Genomic DNA, 18933 nt, shown 5'->3' on the forward strand with positions numbered 1-18933 from the left:
CCTTCTCAAAAGGAAACCTAACCAAAGTAAAAACAAACAAACAAAAAACCCACAATCCCCCCCATCCTAAAAGGATTTCTCAGTAGGATTAGCAAGCCATAAAGTTACTGCCTTTATCCTTAAAAATACCATTTTCTATTTAGATGTATTTGCACATAACTGAATTATTGCTCCAACTAAGTCTAAAGKCACCTTGGTCTCTCTAGAAAGATCAGAACTGATTCATTCTCACAAATAGGTCACCAGCATTCAGCCTTCCTCTCTCCCTCAGKTATTTCATTATATGAGGCCGCCGTCTCCAGGTTACCCTTACTCCATACTCATGCTCTGGAGTATCAGTAACAAGTACTGTTGCTGAGTCCTCCCTCCCAGGGGGATCGATACTGGGTGTCAAAGTATTATGTGGAAGCCATTCGTGGCTATCCATTTGTGGCAAAGTGCTGTTGCATCTCCACTTCCTTACAGAAGGCAGATTTGGAGTCTGTATATCTGGGGAACTAGAGACTTCTGGTTCTACATGCTGAGCAACAGGTAATGAAGATATTTCTCTATAGTTTTTAGGACTATCCTCTTGGATGTTGGCTTTTGCTACTGTCCTTTTTTTGGACTGTCTATGAGAGAGTTTTGTGTTCTTCCTTGAGTGATCCAAACAATCTGAGGAGTGGACTGCATGCCCTTCTGAAGTCTCAAAAGCTAAAGGAGGAAACTTGCAGGTTATAGCTTTTCGGCAAGCACCTCCTGGATGAAGCAAACCATGACTGGCATCCTGATTCTGGGCTTTGTGAGGACCACAGTGCTTCTTCTGACATCCTTTCAAGCTTACTAGCTCAGATGTTTCAAAATGTGGGCACACCTAAAGGGCAAGACAGATGATGAAAGGATTAATTTTCTCCATATCAAGAAGTACCAACCACATTCTATTGCCCCCTCCCATCTTTCTTTAGTGTTTTCATTAAGTGGGTAATCTGTTCTGAAGCAAAGAAAATCAGTCATTAATCAAGTTGAACTTTGAAACTATGTTCTGCCACTCTTCTTGGAAAAGCGTGTGGTTTAAGTGAGCTGTTCTCTGTATCTTAATCCCAGGTCTTGTGTGCTTAAAGAGAAAAAAAGAAAAGAAAAAACATCTAATTGACATCTACTCCTCTAACTCTTGCTGATTTAAACAGTTCAGAGCTGGATACTGTTTCTTGCTGTGTCTTAGTATAACTCCAAATAAATTCAACAAATTACAACCTCCCTAAACAGATTCAGGTTGAATTGACATCAATACATATGATATGATTTTGAGTAAAAGATGCCCACTTAGAAGTATTAAATGTCTGTAGTGATCTGTGGCTTTCTGATGATGTGTTATTCTGGAATACAGAGATTAACTGTGTGTTATGAAATAAAGATGTTTGGGAGGAGTAGTTTGAAAGCCTTATTAACGTAAATTAAGGTGAAGGAACCAACTGGGCATCCAATGTCAGTGTTTCACACGAGATTGTCAAAACTCAATAATCTAAGTTTCTGTGGAAGATTCCAGACTGTTACTCAAAAGCTGAAAACCCTTCTATTAAAGTATTCTTTATCTTCCTGGGTCTCAACAGAAAGGGTCGGGTTCAACATTCWGCACTCTGCTCTCCTCTAGAGGATGTGGTGCTTGAAATAGCCTAAGATCTAGCTACAACAGCTAGCTACAACAGCCCTTTCAGTGTTTTGAAGTTACTGCAGTCTCTCAAAAATTAAGTATTTCTGTGTAATTTATATTAAGGGTTGTGATTTCCTATTGTACATCTGTACTGCTTGAGTGCAATGCCATTGCATAGCAGAATAGAGCAACGATCCCCAGATAATTATATCCTGGCACACAACTACAAGAACATCAGTGAGCTACTAACCTTGAAGATGTGACTTCCTGGTTTCAGAGGACATGCAAGTTAAATTTTACCAGGGCAGGCGCCTAGCAATTAAGAGCTTGTGAGAGTCTTAACATACCCTCAAGATGAGCAGAAACTTAGTTGCCACTGAGACAAGTTGAAAAAAGATCTGCAGAAGATGCTTCAGGAAGTTTCAAACCTACCAGCATTCTCAAACAGAATAACATCTAATAGTTTTGTTGCTGTTGGCTTCAAATATGTTTTAGAATCATTGTACATTTTGAATTGAATGGCTGTGTGCATCACTTTCACATATAAAATTTAAAAGGAAAAAACTAAACATGTTCTACTCTGAAGTTAAGACATCACAAAAATAGCTCTAGGTACCCAGGGCCAGAGGAACGTCTCATGTGGGTTTGAAGTTAGGCTTCTCAGAGCTTCTCTGTAAAGAGTTTAAAGACTCAAGTAACAATAACAGAGTTGTCCAAAGTGGTAGCTGTTGTTACGTGGGAACAGTTTGTCCATCTTTGTAACTGCTGTTTGCTTAAAACTCTTCACATTACGTGATATAATATAGAATGTCTTAGGACAGTGCAAACAAACCCTGGAATATTTTTTCAAACGAGAAAAGGAGCCCATTAAAATGCCTGTTTTTGCAGAGAAACTGTTCAAAATACACAGAATGCAAAAGAGGGCAGGTTAGGGAACACAGGCCCCCACTCCRGGATTATTTGTTCTAAACTTAGCATAGCACCAGAGTACCTAAAGCCTGATTTAAATGAAAGGCCTAATACTTTAACATCTAACATTTAGAGTTCAGGAATTATTTCAAGCAGTAAGCCAAATTAAAAAGAAAAAAGGAGAGGGGAAAGAAAAAAAAAATGCCCCACAATAATGTTTTATCACATGTGGGATTTTCAATTGCTGTATAAAGTAGGAAGTGTTGTCAAGAGAATTAGTCTTTCAGAAGACAAATAGTAATAATTGATCAGTACGCACTGTACAGTTTTATATTTTCAAGTGACCAAGACATCACTGGTTGTCTGTGACTAGAGTATGAAGCAACTAAAAAGTACTTATTTATGTTTTAGCCAACTATAATGAATGTAGGTCCATGCTACTGGCTTTCAGTATCTGGGACTGATAGGTTTTTGCCGAGACATGCAAGAGAATATTGAAAAAACATTGTGGTTGGACACAGAGGGAAAGATGATCTATACCAACCCAGGCAGGAGAGGTGCTTTGGTCTACAGGTTTGGTAGGAACTCGTCTTGGATTCTCAGCCAAAGGTAGTGGAGATTCATAGGAATGAATAGGTCCCTCTCGCGGCCTCTCAAGGAATACCAGCTCTGCCTTCCTGGCCTTGCTGGTACATTTCTTCTTTGGAGGCATCAAGAGGTATGGTAAAACCACTTAGAAACCTCATGATGCTTTTTAGTATCAATTGGAAAAAGAGGAAAGCACCTCAAGAAGATGCTAAAGTGCTCTCAGATCTGTAGAAGGCAAATAAATGGATTTGAACACAAACTTACTTGGAAATCTCAAGTCTAATTTTTAACAAAAATAAAATCTTTATGCAACAGTACCATGTTCACATCTCTATGTATACTCCACGTTTACAGCAGTAGTTTTGAGCCTTACAGCTGATTTAACACAAATTTAGCAAAAGCATAATAGGATAGATAATTAAATGCCCCTCAGCTTCACAAAGGCAGGTAGCCAGGTATAGCTGAGACGAGATAGGCAAACAACAACAACAAAAATACCCCAGCTGCAAAAGGACTCCTGAAACGGCATTTTAAGCAAGACTCAGCATTACTAGAAAAATTAGTTCCTTATGAAAATACATATTTTAAATATGCAAATCAGATACTTTAAACTCACATAAGCATTCTTCTTCATCAAAAACTTTTCAAAAAGAAATTAATGAAGAAAGACATCGGTCCATGATAATGCCTGACTAAAATACCAAAATATAAAACGAATATAAAAGTCGGTGCTTTTTATACACCAATAGGTAGCATTGCATCACACAGGGGCTCGCGGCCTGACGAGGACGCGGTTAGGGGGAGTTTCCACCCATCCGCACGCCAATACTCCTCTGGACCCATGCCAAGCACTGAGAAGGCCCTTCCAGCCCCCGCTGTGTAACCATCCCGCGGAACAGGAACCCCACCGAAACGCGCCGCTGCCTTGCGCCCCCCGCTGCCGCTTCGGACTCACCGGCACGCAGAGCGAAAACAACCGCAGCGCCTCGCGGGCTCCCGGCACATCCGTATCCCCCGCGGCCGCCGCCAATTGGCCCACGGCGCCCCTCCCCTCCCAGACCTGCATCTCATTGGGCCAGACTGGCACGTGATGCCAACGAGCCGCCGGGCGCCAAATTCAAACCGGGAAACGACCTGTGCCGCGAGCGGTGGCTGAGTCCGGAAGCGTCTGAGTCTCCTTCCCCCTCTACGTCTCCTTCCCGGCCGGGAAGCTGGTGAGTAGCGATCTGTACCTGTCACCCCTCGCGCCTCCGGTATCTTCTCAGTGAGGCTGGAGGTAGTGGCAGGGCACCCGTGTGAGAGCCTCATTAAGGGCTCAGGGTAGCCGGGGTGAGGGAAAGGCCTGGGCCGGGGCCTGGGCATGTCAGGGCACTGGTGGAGGGGCTCTGGGGGAGGCAATCCAGATTCAACGGTGAGTGCGGCAGGCTTGGTGGTACCCCGTGGTCTGGGAGGGAAGGATGGGGGACGGAGAGAGTTGAACCTGGGGAGAAGAAGCAGCTGGGCATGTGTGTTAGGCCCTTTAGTGCTCACCTCCTTACTGCCTCCATGGGGCTATGCATACAACAGGGTTGTTCCCGGGCTTCAACCAGTAGTGGCTTTGGGGCTTTTCAGGAAATGACTTGCTCCTGTAGGGATGCAACTTATTGGAAACTGGCTAAAGATTACACATTCATCCTTATTTTGTGGAGATGCCTGTTGAAGGGAGTGGAGCAGGTTGCCAAGGGCCCTGGTATGTGCCTGGGTGACATGACTTCTGTGTAATACTGAGTGTTTCTGCTGGTGGCTTTCAGCTGCTGAGCAGCCTTTGATCCCATGTCTGTCCGCTTCCAGCACACAAGGCTACAATTCATTTTTTTTAATCTGCTGGACTTCTTCTCTTTTGTAGCTGTGTAAATGATTCTTACTGAGAATTTTGCTGTTTCCTACCTGGCTGAATCAAATCCACCAATACACAATGACATATTTTTGTTTTGTTTTTATTCTACCTATGATCCCAAATAACAAATAATCAATACAGTGTGTGTGCTGTTGTTCTTTTATAGTTTGTCACAAGAGACAGTCTACCTATTTTGTAACTGGAATGATATTTGTCAGTGGTGTTCCCAGAAGGGCCACACAGCATCTTACCCTGAAATCAGTATCTCTGAATTGATTTACTTTCTTGTCCTGTCCTCTCCCTGCCATTCTAAAATTTACATATGTCTTTTTGTCCAGCAGGTTGAATTTAAAACTGTATGCTGCCCTAGGATGAGTAATTTTCTAGTGCTTAACAAGCCTACAAAAGGAATGGCCAAAACATTTAGTTTGAATTTATTTAAAAGCACTTCTCACTTAAAGTGTGTTTATTATGTGACCTTGTAGTGTCCAGGAGACAATCTCTAGAGAGATCTTTGCTTCCTAGATCTTTTACAATCTGTTAAATCCCCTTTTCCCCAAGGCTGTGTGATCTGATGGCTACAGCAAAGAGATACAAGAATCAGGACTGCTATTTCTCTGTTTCATCTTTTCTTCCCTACAGCTTGCTAACTGAGTTTGGACAAGTCACTTCACAGCTAAGTCTTGAGATATAAGGCACGTCTTGTATCTGTAAGGCATATATGCATACTTTCCTCATTATTATGTACTCTATGACTCTCAACTTCTGATGCAAATTATCTACTTCATAAATATCTCTCCTGTCCTGTTTACAAAGGATGTGGATAAAGGAAGTGTAATGCTGTTTTCCAACAGTTTTATGAATCTTGCTAAAAGAACCCATTTTTTGATTCCTTCCTTGCTTCTAGTTTCATAGCAATTGCTGAGAATGTGTGTACACCTCTGGTGATTTGTCTCATCTTTCCTAGCTGTTCCTGCCCTTCACACTCTCACATTGCATCCTTTGTTTTGCAGGATTTGTTTTTGTCCTTTTCAATGGAGACTGACTGCACAAATCAATAATGAGGACCAGCCCTCGTAGGCCCTTAATTCTCAAAAGACGGAAACTGACTCTCCCACAGAAAGATGCATACAGCACTTCAGCAAGAGATGAGCCCAGTGGTCAGGGTAAAAAGACTCCTAAGCAGGAGTCAAGCCAAGGGAACCAACACAGCAACCAACCCAAACACAAAGTGGACTGTGGCCTGCAGAAATTCCCAGCAGGAATAAAGATCATCAACCATCCTACTATGCCCAACACACAAGTGGTGGCCATCCCTACAAGTGCTGATATCCAGAGCATCATCGAGGCACTTACAACGAAAGGAAAAGAATGTGGCAGCAACGGGCCCAACAAATTCATTCTCATTAGCAGTGGAGGCAGCTCTCGTTCAGCAGATCCAGCAGCATCACAGCATCTCCCATCAGAAGAGAAAGCCAGTACAGCACCCAATGAGGCAGATGGATGGGAAAGAGAGAAGAATGTTATCCAGACCAGCGGTTTTGCAGGAGGGACAACACTCTGGCACTCAGGAATTGATTCCATGGCTGGGCAGGAACAGGAAGGAAACAGTATGTAGTCTTTATTTTTTTCTTGTCCTGCCACGTAGAGAATGAGCCCTGAATTGTGCCAATGAGTGTAGTGCCCAAATATCGGTATGAAATAGTGAAAACTATTCAGCTAACTACAAAATAACTGGTGGGCATTAGCTATTAATATGTAGTGAATCTTGAAGGATCTTAGTGGATATATTTTTGTACAAAAGATATAGCTGGCATATCAAGGTGTATATAGTAGAGCAAAATTTTAGTGCTGAGGAAGAAAGAGGAGTCAATTTGAGGAAATCAAGACCACAAGAACAAAATACTAAGTTCCATTTAGCAAAAGGCTTATGACTGGAATCAAGACTAGCGTATAATGCTTTAATGGGGAATAAAACACGTACGCCTAGAGCTTTGAAGGAGTGACAATTTCTGCTTTTTTAATAACTGTAGCAAGTCACATTCCTTTTTGGCTGTCTCATGAAACTTCAGAGCAAATGCTAGAAGTAGGACAGATTTTATTTTGAATGGCTTCTCAGATCAAATATGTTTACAACTTAAACAAAAACAAAAAAAAACCCATTTGTTTCTTTGGGGCTGTAACAAGTCTAATCCTATGGTATAGTACTATCTGCCAGAATCCATAGGCAGCTTTGGCAACTATATTGTTTTGAACAGCCTCACCAGAAGTAGTAAAACCATATCTGTTAGTTTTCATCACTGCTGTTCAAAAATCTGTAAATATGTGAGCTTCTGACTTAGATCTTATGCTGTGATCTTTCTGCTGGAGCTTACACCATCCCTTTTCTTGGCCTCTGCCTATTAGATTTATTCTTTACCCGAAAATACTTGAGTTCTCAAAGTACTGCAGTCAACACTGTCCTGTTTTTTGTTGAGAGCAATAGCTCTCAGTGGGGATTTTCATGCTGCAGCTTTTTTTTTTTTTTTTTTTTCCCCCTCCAGAAATTTGTCAGATTCATGTGAAATCAGGAATGCAAGATATATCCACAAGACACTATCTTTGCAATACTATCTTGTTCCTATACTGAGACAGAGATATCTTTTTGAGAAGAGTGGCCAGACCCTTCCTTTTGGCACTTGGGATTAAGGGGGAAGAGTGTTACTCACAAGTAAACAGAGCTATGGGCTTGTTATCCCAACAGGCAGCAGTGAGGCAACTAGCTCTGTATTGGATAATAGTCTCACTAACATCCAGTGGCTGGGGAAGATGAGATCTGATGGGCTAAGTCCATGTTCTGTGAAGCAGAAAACAGAGAAAGAGAACCGGATACCTCTGCAGGAAAGAATCAAGGTAAGCAGGAGGAGGCAACAGAGCATGCACTGAAACTATTGATAGGGAAGCAATGCATGTCGATTAGACAACTTGAAAGAACCGGACATGACCATCTCTAAATAACCTGAGTTTCCCCTTTATTGATTTGAATAGCAGGACCTGGAGGACCAGGGATGTTCCATGGCTCTTCTCCTTGGCTTTGCAAGCACTCATATATTGTTCCTTCTGTCTCTCAGACTGAAGAAGATTCTACTGCTACTGTTCCTACCTCTTCCCCTTCGTCCTCCTGGCAGGATTCAGTATCAGAACGACCCCCTTACTCCTACATGGCCATGATCCAGTTTGCCATCAACAGCACCGAGAAGAAGCGTATGACTCTGAAGGACATCTATACTTGGATTGAAGATCATTTCCCTTATTTTAAACATGTGGCTAAGCCAGGCTGGAAGGTAACATGCAGATCCTCAAGTAGCCGGGGCCACAGGGTGATAAAATCATAAGCTTTCTGAATGAAAATGAAAGTCGTTCTCCAGCCTGCAGAGTAAGATGGAGATTAATTTAAACATCCCCTACTCTAAATGCTGTCACATTCCAGATGTCCATGTCCCACTTCCAGTATCCTTTATTTCTCATGCCACATAGGAAAAATGGTGGAATGCTTGGTCACTGAAGCAAGAATAGGGATCTCAGGAGTAAGGAGGATACAAGGCTTTTATGACAGGGTTGGCTGGGTATGCAGTGAATATGAAGATCCACTTTGCCTAGACTTTGGAATAGAATTCCTGTGCCAGGCCAGTCATGTCTGAGGCAGGTCCTGCTGTGCTGATAACAAATTTACTGCTTTTTCTTTCCCCCAGAACTCTATTCGGCACAACCTGTCCCTTCATGATATGTTTGTTCGTGAAACATCTGCTAATGGTAAAATCTCCTTTTGGACTATTCACCCTGATGCCAACCGTTGCCTGACATTGGACCAGGTGTTTAAGGTGAGTGCCTCATGCAAAGAAAATCTCACGGTCTATCTGATTCCTAAATGTCACACTAGCCAGATACACTTTATTTTGCAGGAAGGTTAAGCTGCTTTGACATCAGCCTTTTTGTAGAAGCTGGATTAAGTATCTTCTGCTTGACAAATAGACAAGCTCTGTGTTTGAAAGAGAAGGTGTTGTGGCTGTATATATAAACTGGAGTTTCTTTGGGACATATATTCTTCAGATGGTGTGCTAAATGTAATAATGAGCTTGTTTGACCTTTTTCCATGGGTCCAATGTAACTTCCTAGTGGAAAGGTTTCCACTGAAGTGGTCATTAGTGCAATTTCTATGCTCTTTTGACTGGAGAGTCACAAGGCAGGCTTTCCCTTTCCCAGATGGATGTTTTAGGAATTTTCACTTTGTGAAAGAAACTGGAGTCTGATATAGGTGTGGCCAGTCTTTCTTGTGTTTCTTGCAGAGGGTGGGCAGATTCAATTACTAGTTTGCTCAGATTATACAGTTAAAATACCCCATTTGTTCCTCTTTGGTTGATAACTTCCTCTTATTTTCTCCCTCTCAATGCCTTGCTGCCACCAGCCGCTGGACTTGGAGTCACCAACATCGCCTGAGCACTCTGAATCCGTAAGACTTTCCCTCTGGCTCGGGGCTTGGGCTTCCATTTTCCTCTTGCCAGTCACTGAAGGAAAAGACAGAAGGCTTGGGGAGGGAGCTGGGTCACTGCTGCACCTAGTCAAAAAGCTCCATATACTCCCATTTTGGGAAAAAGGGTTGAGCCAAAGGTCTATTGCCTTCAGTTGATATGCTTTTTGTTAGCTGGTAAAGCCGTATGACTTTGAGTAACTCTAAGCCTACTGCTGAAGTAGGCTGCAAAGAGCCTTCTGAGAACAAGCCCAGCCAGAGGTTTCAGGTACAATTCTGTTCTCCCTGGCTGTAGTCCCAATTTGTTTTGGGGCTCAGATCCAGAGAGAGTAGAATCTCTGTGTGCTTCTTTTCTCATATTGGAACATAACTCTATTGTGCCTTGGAAGGATGAACCTGTTCCTGTTTGCTGTCTCTCTTGCGTCTAGCTGTTCTAACAATGACAGACATGCAAGCAGCCAGTCAAGCACTTTTCTGTCACCACTACCACCCTGGCTCTCTTTCCATCTGTTTAGGCCTCTGATTCCTCTGTTGCCTCTACTATTCTACTCAAATATCCAGTCTATGGTTTGTGCAGAGATTTGCTGCATAATGAAGTTATCCTATCTGCTTTTCTTCTGGCACTGAGTTCACTAATGCCCAATTACTTCTGCAGCAGAGTCCACAGCTGAAGCAGCTCTGTCGTGCCAACTCTTTTTCTACATGGCTTTGTTGGTAGCTGGCCTAGAGATGGCATGCCATAAAATAGCAAGTGGCACAGAAATAGAGCCAGCATGAGTGCTTGGTGGTAACAGCTGCTCTCTGTATTAGCTTAGCACCGGCCTCCGGATTCGCAATTCTGAATGAGGCATTTGAACAAAGATGAGTTTTTCTTTTTAAGTCTCTCTTTCTCCTTCCTCTCCTCTTTCTTTTTTCACAATTGCAGCAGCAAAAGCGACATGTTCAAGATCCCCAGAAAAACATGGGAAGCAACAGCAGCAGCAAAACTGAACCTCATAATGCACGTGAGTGTTAGCACCAACCTAGGCCAAAAAGAATCCCTCCCCTAAATCTTGGAGACTGTCCCAGATTCCCACAGGAATAAAAGTGGAAACTGTGACTCAACCTTGCCCACTCAAAGGCTTCCTGGAGCTGTTCCATTTTGACGCATTGGAGCCAAGACAGGGCTGCTATGTCTGAGAGAGGATGTGGGGGGAGATGGAGGGAGTTAGGTGCTCAAAATGGAGTGAGAGCAGATCTCCCCTCAACTTTAGGTCTAAGATTTATAAAAGCAACAATATTTTCTTGTTCCTAGGGCTCCTGGCTTAGGATTTGTATCCTCAAAATTGGCAGAGAAGGCTGGTAATTTTATCTCTGATCAGCTGGTTATTTTAGCGGGATTGGGAAGGACTTCTTGCCAGGTGCCTAGGTTTCAACACACAGTAGAGGAAGGGTGGGAGGCTAGCAAATCTGTTCTTTTCCCTTCCAGGCCGAAAGATGAAGCCTTTACTTCCTCGCATCAACTCCTACCTGGTTCCAATCCAGTTCCCTTTGAGTCAGCCTCTTGTCTTGCAGCCTTCTATGAAGGTCCCTGTATCCATGGCACAAGGGACATCTCTGAACAGCTCGGAGACTGTCCGGAGCAATAAGCGTGTGCGCATTGCTCCAAAGGTTGGATGTTTATTTGTTTTTTGCCCCCATAGCTATTGTCTTTGGATCCTGTTCTTTGTGTGGTTTCTTTGTGCATATTTACTCCTCTGAAAGAAGCTTATGGCAAAAGATAAACTAGCCAGTGACAATCCTTGTTGTCTTTTTCTGTCTCTAGGGTGACTATTACCCACTAGTTGCCTTGCTATAAGGATGTTACCTTAATTCATTGCAGGAGAGAGAGGTCTCTAGGTTAAATGGTCAAGATAATCTTTCTCTACTGCTCAAATCTGAAGAAATGGGAATGTGAGCAATGGCTCTGTCTTGTCCCTAAAATGCTCAGATTGTGACAGCTCTGAAGAGATAGTCCTAACATAAGGACTGACGCTGAAAGAGCATTTATTCCTATGTAGTATTTTCTTAGAGTTTTTGGAATTCCAAAGAATTAGCAAGAAGCAAGTACCCAGTTAATTCTGGGCTGAATCAAGATGGTTATTAAACATTAAACTCTTGGCATCTCACTGACTGTTCTTCAACACCTAGACCTTATAAAACAATAACTTCTTCCGTCCTTTCTTAACTCAGTCTTATTTTCTTTGTATGCCTGTTGCCTCATGTTCTTTCCTCCTGTGATTTATCTTTTCCTCATACTTTTCATTTTTGATTCCATCTGTTTTTTTCTCCTCCTCTCCCCTTCTCTCTTTCCTTTCTTCCTGGATTTCTGTGAAAATTGTGACCTTCATTTTGTTATTTTTCATGTTGATGTTGTAAGGAGAAATCAAAGGGAATACATTTTCCAGAAATATTTAGCTTTCCTCCTGCCTCCTGCCATTTTCCAGAAATAGTTTCCACCTAGAACAGTTTTTCATAATGGTCTCAAGGGCATCACTTCCAGTCATATAGCTAAAATCTTTCCGATGTGATCTGTAGACTTCTCTGTATTAATTTCACACAGAGATCAATCTCTATCTGCTGTTATTGCTACTGCTTTCTGAAGATCATTTTTACCACCAGTGTTTCTATTCTTCTTTTCACTATCATTTGTATTTTTGGATGTGTTAGATCCTTACTTATTGACTGCTTATCATTTGTGGGTTTTTTGTAGATGTCACTCTCTACTGAAGAGTCATCCTCTTTAACAATGACTGCTGTCAAGGAGGAGAGTCAATGTGATGAAAGTTTATTTGCCCCAACCCATTCTCTAAAGAAGAGCAACTCCCAGCCTGGTGAGGAATCACCTTCTTTCCCTGAGGCCCTCTGTATAAAGGAGGAGGAAGGCTCCCAACCAGATGACTGGCTGTCCCCATTCACCTCAACTTTACCTATAAAGGAAGAGCCAGGCTTGTTCCTCCCAGTCTTAGCCACAAAGCAGAAGAAACACTTCACCATATTGAAGTCCCCATCTAAGGGTGTTTCTGACACATTAGTTATAAAGAGACGGGAAAGGCGGGAAATGGGCAGATCCAGAAGGAAACAGCGCCTGGCACAGCCTTGTTCAGAAGAGCCAGTCCTTGTTTTGCCAGAGGGCAATGGCTTTGACTCTTTACAATTAGGGCCAGATCTTCCCTTCCTGCAGGAAAGCCAGACTCTAGAGAGTGTATCACAGCTCAGTTGCTCCCAGGAGGAAGAGGGGCCCTTTAAAACACCAGTCAAGGAAATGTTCAGCAAGTTGCCTGTTTCTTCCACCCCCAGCAAAGTCCCGGCTGTTACTACCCCACCAGCATGCCTAGATCCCTGGAAATCTGCACCATTAGCCAAGGAAAGTAATGAACTGGACTTCAGTCCAGTGAGAACCCTTCAGCTGCCATTCACACCTCTCCAGGAGAACCAGGACTTGCTGGGTTTTAACAGCACTCCTCTTAAAAATTCCCTCTTTGTCTCTCCTCGGGAACTGCTTAATACAGAATCCAGTGAAATGGTGCCTGGCCCGCTTACAAGCTCTCCAACTTTCATTCATGAATCTACTAAGCAATCATCTGTTGAACTGCCAGCCTCTGGCCTTACTGAAAACCGGTCGCTCATGGAGGGCCTGATCCTGGACACAATGAATGACAGTCTGAGCAAAATCCTCCTGGATATCAGCTTTCCTGGTCTTGAGGATGAAAACCTAGGAACAGACATTAGTTGGTCTCAGCTCATACCTGAACTGAAGTAAACTGGCCCAAGGGCTGAAACTGGCTTATGCTGATATTGCAGAAAGCACACTCCTCTTCTGAAATCTGTTCACACAGTTTAAGAAGATGTCCAATATCTGCTTTTGACTAGTTCCCTCACCCCTGAGAATATAGGGCATTATTGACTCCTGCTAGGTGGGAGACAGGCCCATTGGCTGCTATAAGCTCCCTTTTATGAGCTGCAATAAACTATTATGTGGGACAAGTTGGAACCTCTCTAACCTTGTGCTAGAGATGAGTCCCTGGAAATAGATTATCAGGAGAACATCTAAGTAGGCACTGAATGGCCTTTGCTACTGAAGAGATCAGAGGAGATAAAGACACATTCCTCAGTTACATCTGATAGGAAAGGGCGTGGGAACTTCTTCCTAGCTCTGTCCTTATTTCCCTTCACTTTGTTCCCCTCTTAGTGCAGTTTTAATGGCTGTAAATACTGTACATGCCTTAAACTAGCCTTTAATTTTAATAGTAACTTTATTCTTGTAGGTTTATTATGGGAATACTTGGGCTGGTAAAGGGTTTGGCTTAGTGTCCTCCATATGTTCCACTTCTGTACTCTTCCACTCTGGATGAGAGCCCCAAAATACCTTTTTTCTTTCACTTCAGAAACACGCTGGCCTAGACTGCCCCAAATGTTGCTGGGGAAGAGATCTGTATGTGACTAAGTGACTATTCAAGTTATACTGAAACAGGTTTTCTAAATTGCAGCATAAATTCTTGGTCCAGCTTCCTCTCACAGCTCCTTTCTCAAGGTTAGAATGACGAAGAGCTTTTGCTCTTGGATCACGCTCTAACTCCTCTGGTTCCAGAGTCCTACTATTATGTACTTAGAGGACTAGGTAGAGTCATTGTTGCAGTAAGACTGACTTCTATTGAATGGTTAAAATGGCCCTCATTACAATCATCAGTTGAAATGGTAAAAGAGAACCTGTAGAGCAGATGCTGATATTTTCACTGAAAAGTGACCTCTTAGTGGATTGTGCAACAGGGCAGCTCATCTTGGTTCTCTGCAGCTCACATCACAGGAGGAAAGGGCCACATAAAAGATGTTATTCTTCTGCTTACAGACAAATGATGGCTCATGCACTTCAAGCAAACACAGTTTGTGGTCACTACCTACTTAATAAAGCTTGTGTGGGAACACAGACGAGTATTGTCTTTACTGTTGTCAAGATTCAGGATCAGCAGTGCACCTGCTGAATTTTCACCCTTCTCGCTTTGTATTGCTGCCTTTTAGCAGTGTGTTCAGGCTGGGCCATAGAGTGAATAATTGCTTTTGCTCGCCTAATGAATGTTCTTTAGCCCTGCATCTTAATTCTGGGCCAGGTTAATTTGAGAGGGGACAGGATCAATGGGGAGAGGATGCATTTAGTTCTACTCTACCTCAGGAGGAAACATGTTGTAGGCAGGTGATGCTTTGAGAGAAGAGACGGTTCAAATGGTTTCAGTAGTAGGCTGAGTAACTGTAACAGTGACCTGGACAAACTGTTTAATGTATATGTTAGATTTTACAAGAGGATAGTAGAACTATCTTGTCTGAAAGGATACTACAAAGTTAAGTGTTAGAATCTGAGCTTCCTGGGCACTGTGGCAATGATGGTCCATGAAAGTCTCTCATGAGCTCTCTAATGACACTTCTCTCTCCTGCATTTTTCTCTTCCCTCAGGCACCGTGATTTCATGGGGACTCTTTGCCCTACCTAAAGCACTGAGGGCAGAAACAAAAAAATTTTTTTGAGCAGTCAAGGAACATGAAATGGCATATAGAAAAAGGAAATCAAAGCCAAAGGGAAGAGAGAGGCTAGACATAAATACACTAAAGGGATTTATCTCACCAATGTATCATGAGAAAGAACTAATAGAGATGCTGAGGGAAAGTGCACTACCTCTTGTCCTCTATCTGGAATTCAGGATGTGTTTAATGAAGACTACGCATCTCATCTCTGGTCTGTCATGCCCGAAGATCTGGCTGGTACAAAACATCCAAGAAAATGTAGCAAACCTATATTTGGCAAGGTAGAGATCCCCACAGATCTGTGGGATGTTTTTTTGTTTGTTTTTTTTTTAACTTCTGCTAGTCAACTGTTGGTTTATGCTTTGCACTGCAGGATCTTATTTTTGTTTTAATTATACTGGGTGAAACTTAAACCTAATATATGATGCACAAAGATAGCTAATTATGTTCTAAGTTCCTTTAAGCTTCTGTTTTCAATCACAAGCAACAGGTATACTCAAGATTAGTGGGAATCTAGTGTTGAATTACCTGTTGTCATTGTTTATCTATTTGCACTGATTTTTAGCAAAAGTTACTTATTTGAGAAAAGAGAAGAGCAAGTATGGCTTTACAAAGCACCTCTAATCTTTCTTTTTTGTGTATCTTCAGGAAAATGACTCATTCTAGCATACTCCTGTTTAATGGGAACACTTAGTACCAAAATCCCACTGCTTCCTGCTATCACTACCTAAATCTTCAAAGGACTGAGAATCTGAATCATAAGGAGAATTTAGAAAAAGGGCTGAAAGCTCTTGTTCCTATCACCAGATTTTCTCACCTGTATGATAGTACCAACAGCGTGGTGCTTTTCCTGTGAATCATTATGCTCTGTGGATCATCTGCTCCTGTGGCTCATTAGACTGCTTTCCGTATTGCTCAGGCCCTTTGACTTCACCACATTAAGATTTGGTTGCTCAACTCCTTACTTCATATCAAATATCTTTTCCTGCTGCTGATAGATAAATCCTGACTTTAAAAGTTAGAAGAATACTAACCTACTCTAAAACATCACAAAGAGACTTGTTTCTGTATTTTGTAAAGGCAAATAAATTTCCACTCAAAATTTCTCCTTTCTACCATAAATGCAAAAACATAGATTTAGCTAGGTACCCTTTAAGAATTTTAGTTACCTTCTCTTATATGCTCTTGTTAGAGATTATTTGCTTAAACTTATGTACTTTGGTTTGAATGTCTCTCATAAGACATTAAAAGCACTTAATTATTTATTTCAGTTCTTCTGAGGTAGAACACTGGACTCCCTAACCTGCAATTCTGTCTTTGCCTAGCACAAGTGAGTTCTCAGCTTGAGGCCAATAGTGAGAAATGATTTTCTAGCCTGCCATGTGAATTTCAGAACAGAAGCTTTTGTCAGTGATTGAGATGTTAAGTCCATCGCTTCTGATTGAGCCTAAGATGTCCTCTCCTCAAAGCAGGAAATAAGAAAGGAATTCAGAAAGCTTTCAGGTTAGGAAGTGCTAGGTGCCAGTAGTCTTTTAAGTATATTTAGTTTAGGGTTGGTTTGGTGATATTGCCTAGGAAGGCAGGAAGTCTTGATTCTTTTTTGTTTATCTGCAGATGTCCTCCAGTGAGGAGTTTTCCTCCTGCAGCCCTGACTGAAATCATTCTCTGATCACTGTACCATAATAGACAGCTGTGAAAATTGATCAAAGCTATGCAGCACATCCCTTTTCAGGAAGGATCGCTGAGACTGAGGGGAAAGCCCTAAATCTTGGTTTAGGTCTAGAGAGAAAGAAAGACATGGGCAAACTGCCAATTGTGGGTTTTCTTCTTTGAGAGCACTTCTACTCTGATACTCTGTTGACATTAGCAGAGGTTAGTCTGGGCAATTTCCGCTGTGGGCTTCTGATAAATGCCCTGCTAAAGCACTTCGGAATATCTTGCAATAGTGTGACTCAGTGTTGCCCCTGCTGCAACACAGGCAGGGGAGGACATACGCATACCCTCCCTCACATGCATGCTCACATTGAATCACTAACTCAGATTGGACCTTATGTCTGCCTAGAATCCATTCCCTTACCATACGCCACTTCATCCAGTCTCCAGCTCTGACCTTAAGTCTTTCAAGATGCCGATCTGCTAATTCTTAGCTAGTACAGACTGAAATTATTAGCAGATCTCATACACATGTACACATAAAAGAGAACACACTTGCACAAAAAAAGAGGAACAGGGTTTAATAAGACAGTTGGATAGACTGCAGTGATTAGGGACAGGGCTTGGCCAGACAAGCTTCAAGCTTATCAAGCAGACAAGATCAGCTGCCTACTTGCAGTCTGCCAGCCCTTTTCACCCACCCCACTTCTTCCTCTTTTCCAAGCTTGTTCTTCCCTAATGTACCTTGATGCCTCACTTTTTCTGCCCTTATCCCCTTGCAGATAAACAACCCACTGCTAATAACTTTTTTCCTCCTTGGTCCTAGTTTTGCTACAGCTGTACCCAAATTTGTTATTTCTGACAGTTACCTAGGTATTATCAGACTTACTTGGTATTACTGATGCAATCATCTAGGTATTGTTGGCCTTACAAGATTCTTATCCTCCAAAAGCATCCAATACTCCCCTTCAGTTTTCCCCTGTAAAATTCTGCCTTTTCTCACATAAATGCCCACCTGTAAAATCCAGCCACCCCTCCTAGTGCTATCAGATATTTTTGCCAGCTTCTTACATTATTTTCTCTCATGTCCAGCACTTTGTCATGTCATATCAGAAATTCTTACATTCTGTTCAGCTATCTAAACTCAATTCAGGGCCTAGTCACCTCCCTCCAGTCTTAACAGACAAAATCTGAGAATAAGTATGACAGTCACCATAGGAACTGGAATCACAAAGGTAGATACACAAATGTGACATAGCAGTTAGAACTCTAGTAGTCAGTCTTAGCTGAAAAACAGAGGGTTGTTCTGAAGACTTTACCTTGAGATGTCCAGGATGGTAGAATATTTCAAGCATCTCAAACTGCTCTCCTGAAAGACACATCTGGTGGGATAAAATGTAGACATGTCTCTAGATACCTACATAGTGCTTTGTCAGGCAACTTTTATTAGCCTGCATTATATTTCTCTGTTCTCCTAATTCTTATGAGAATTACAGAGTTGAGAAAGTGGTCTTGCTGCAGCAAAAGACTCGTCTATTAAATTCTACAGTAGACATAGAAATTTTTTTTACATTCTGCAGGCTTTTAATATAGTTTCTATAAATCTCTGTGGTTGCTATTCCCTTCCATAATGCTGCATTTCATGAAAGTTATTTTTCAGGCAAAGAAGGCATTAAATGCTTCAGGAGGCAATTGGCTAGCTTTCTCTCCACTGTAACTGTTTGAGAAGGTTTATCAATAAGCATGATGTTCCATGCATCATAGTCTTGTTTTTTGGATTTCTACGCATGTGTGCACTGAACTAAGCCTTCTGGTATCTGTGTCATTTAAAGCAATGCCATTGGTTTCTACTGATCTCCCATTTACTGAGAGTTCCTGGGACCAACCAAGAATGAAGCCTCAGTATATATTGGGCATAGTCATTCAGCCTATGGGCCTTTAATGTACTTTTGTCAAAGACTGACTGACAGGGAGAGAGGGAGAACCTAAAAGCCAAATGAAGACTGCAATGGCTTAATTTGTGTATTTCAAGCCTGTTGACAAGTTTGTGACATAAGAGCAGGAAAGGACAGAATAATGAAGAATATAGGCAAAAAGAATGGAGAATGTTTGGAGCAGATTGCAGTCGGCAAAGCATGGGACAGATTAACCTTCAAAATACGAGCTATGAGCTCTGGTTCCTTGAATAGAGGACCTGGGCTTCATTTGTCCCCATAAACACCATGGTTTTCCTGTG

The 18933-nt window shown here is 42.1% G+C and overlaps 2 protein-coding genes across 3 annotated transcripts; one reads left to right on the top strand and one right to left on the bottom strand.

The window, feature by feature from the left end:
- Positions 1 to 6: 6 nt before the first annotated feature.
- RHNO1 (RAD9-HUS1-RAD1 interacting nuclear orphan 1) lies at positions 7 to 4121 on the bottom strand. Its single transcript, XM_085298848.1, has 3 exons — positions 4083 to 4121; positions 3084 to 3352; positions 7 to 853 (listed from the first exon to the last, which is right to left on the bottom strand). Exons 2-3 carry the CDS (start codon positions 3249 to 3251, stop codon positions 212 to 214), a joined length of 810 nt encoding a protein of 269 aa, XP_085154974.1. The 5' UTR covers positions 3252 to 3352; positions 4083 to 4121; the 3' UTR covers positions 7 to 211.
- Positions 4122 to 4237: 116 nt separating this feature from the next.
- FOXM1 (forkhead box M1) lies at positions 4238 to 14452 on the top strand. 2 transcript variants are annotated; one of them, XM_085298849.1, is made up of 9 exons: positions 4238 to 4341; positions 6017 to 6613; positions 7747 to 7895; positions 8114 to 8326; positions 8735 to 8863; positions 9448 to 9492; positions 10436 to 10514; positions 10979 to 11160; positions 12242 to 14452. In XM_085298849.1, the coding sequence occupies exons 2-9, from the start codon at positions 6064 to 6066 to the stop codon at positions 13289 to 13291; spliced, it is 2397 nt and encodes a 798-aa protein (XP_085154975.1). In that variant the 5' UTR covers positions 4238 to 4341; positions 6017 to 6063; the 3' UTR covers positions 13292 to 14452. The 2 variants fall into 2 exon arrangements, with proteins under 2 accessions (XP_085154975.1, XP_085154976.1); XM_085298850.1 differs by lacking the exon at positions 9448 to 9492.
- Positions 14453 to 18933: the final 4481 nt, after the last annotated feature.

The sequence above is a fragment of the Rhea americana genome, unplaced genomic scaffold, assembly GCF_003343005.1.
Source record: "Rhea americana isolate MKP2758 unplaced genomic scaffold, rheAme1 scaffold_142, whole genome shotgun sequence".
Lineage (NCBI taxonomy): Eukaryota > Metazoa > Chordata > Aves > Rheiformes > Rheidae > Rhea > Rhea americana.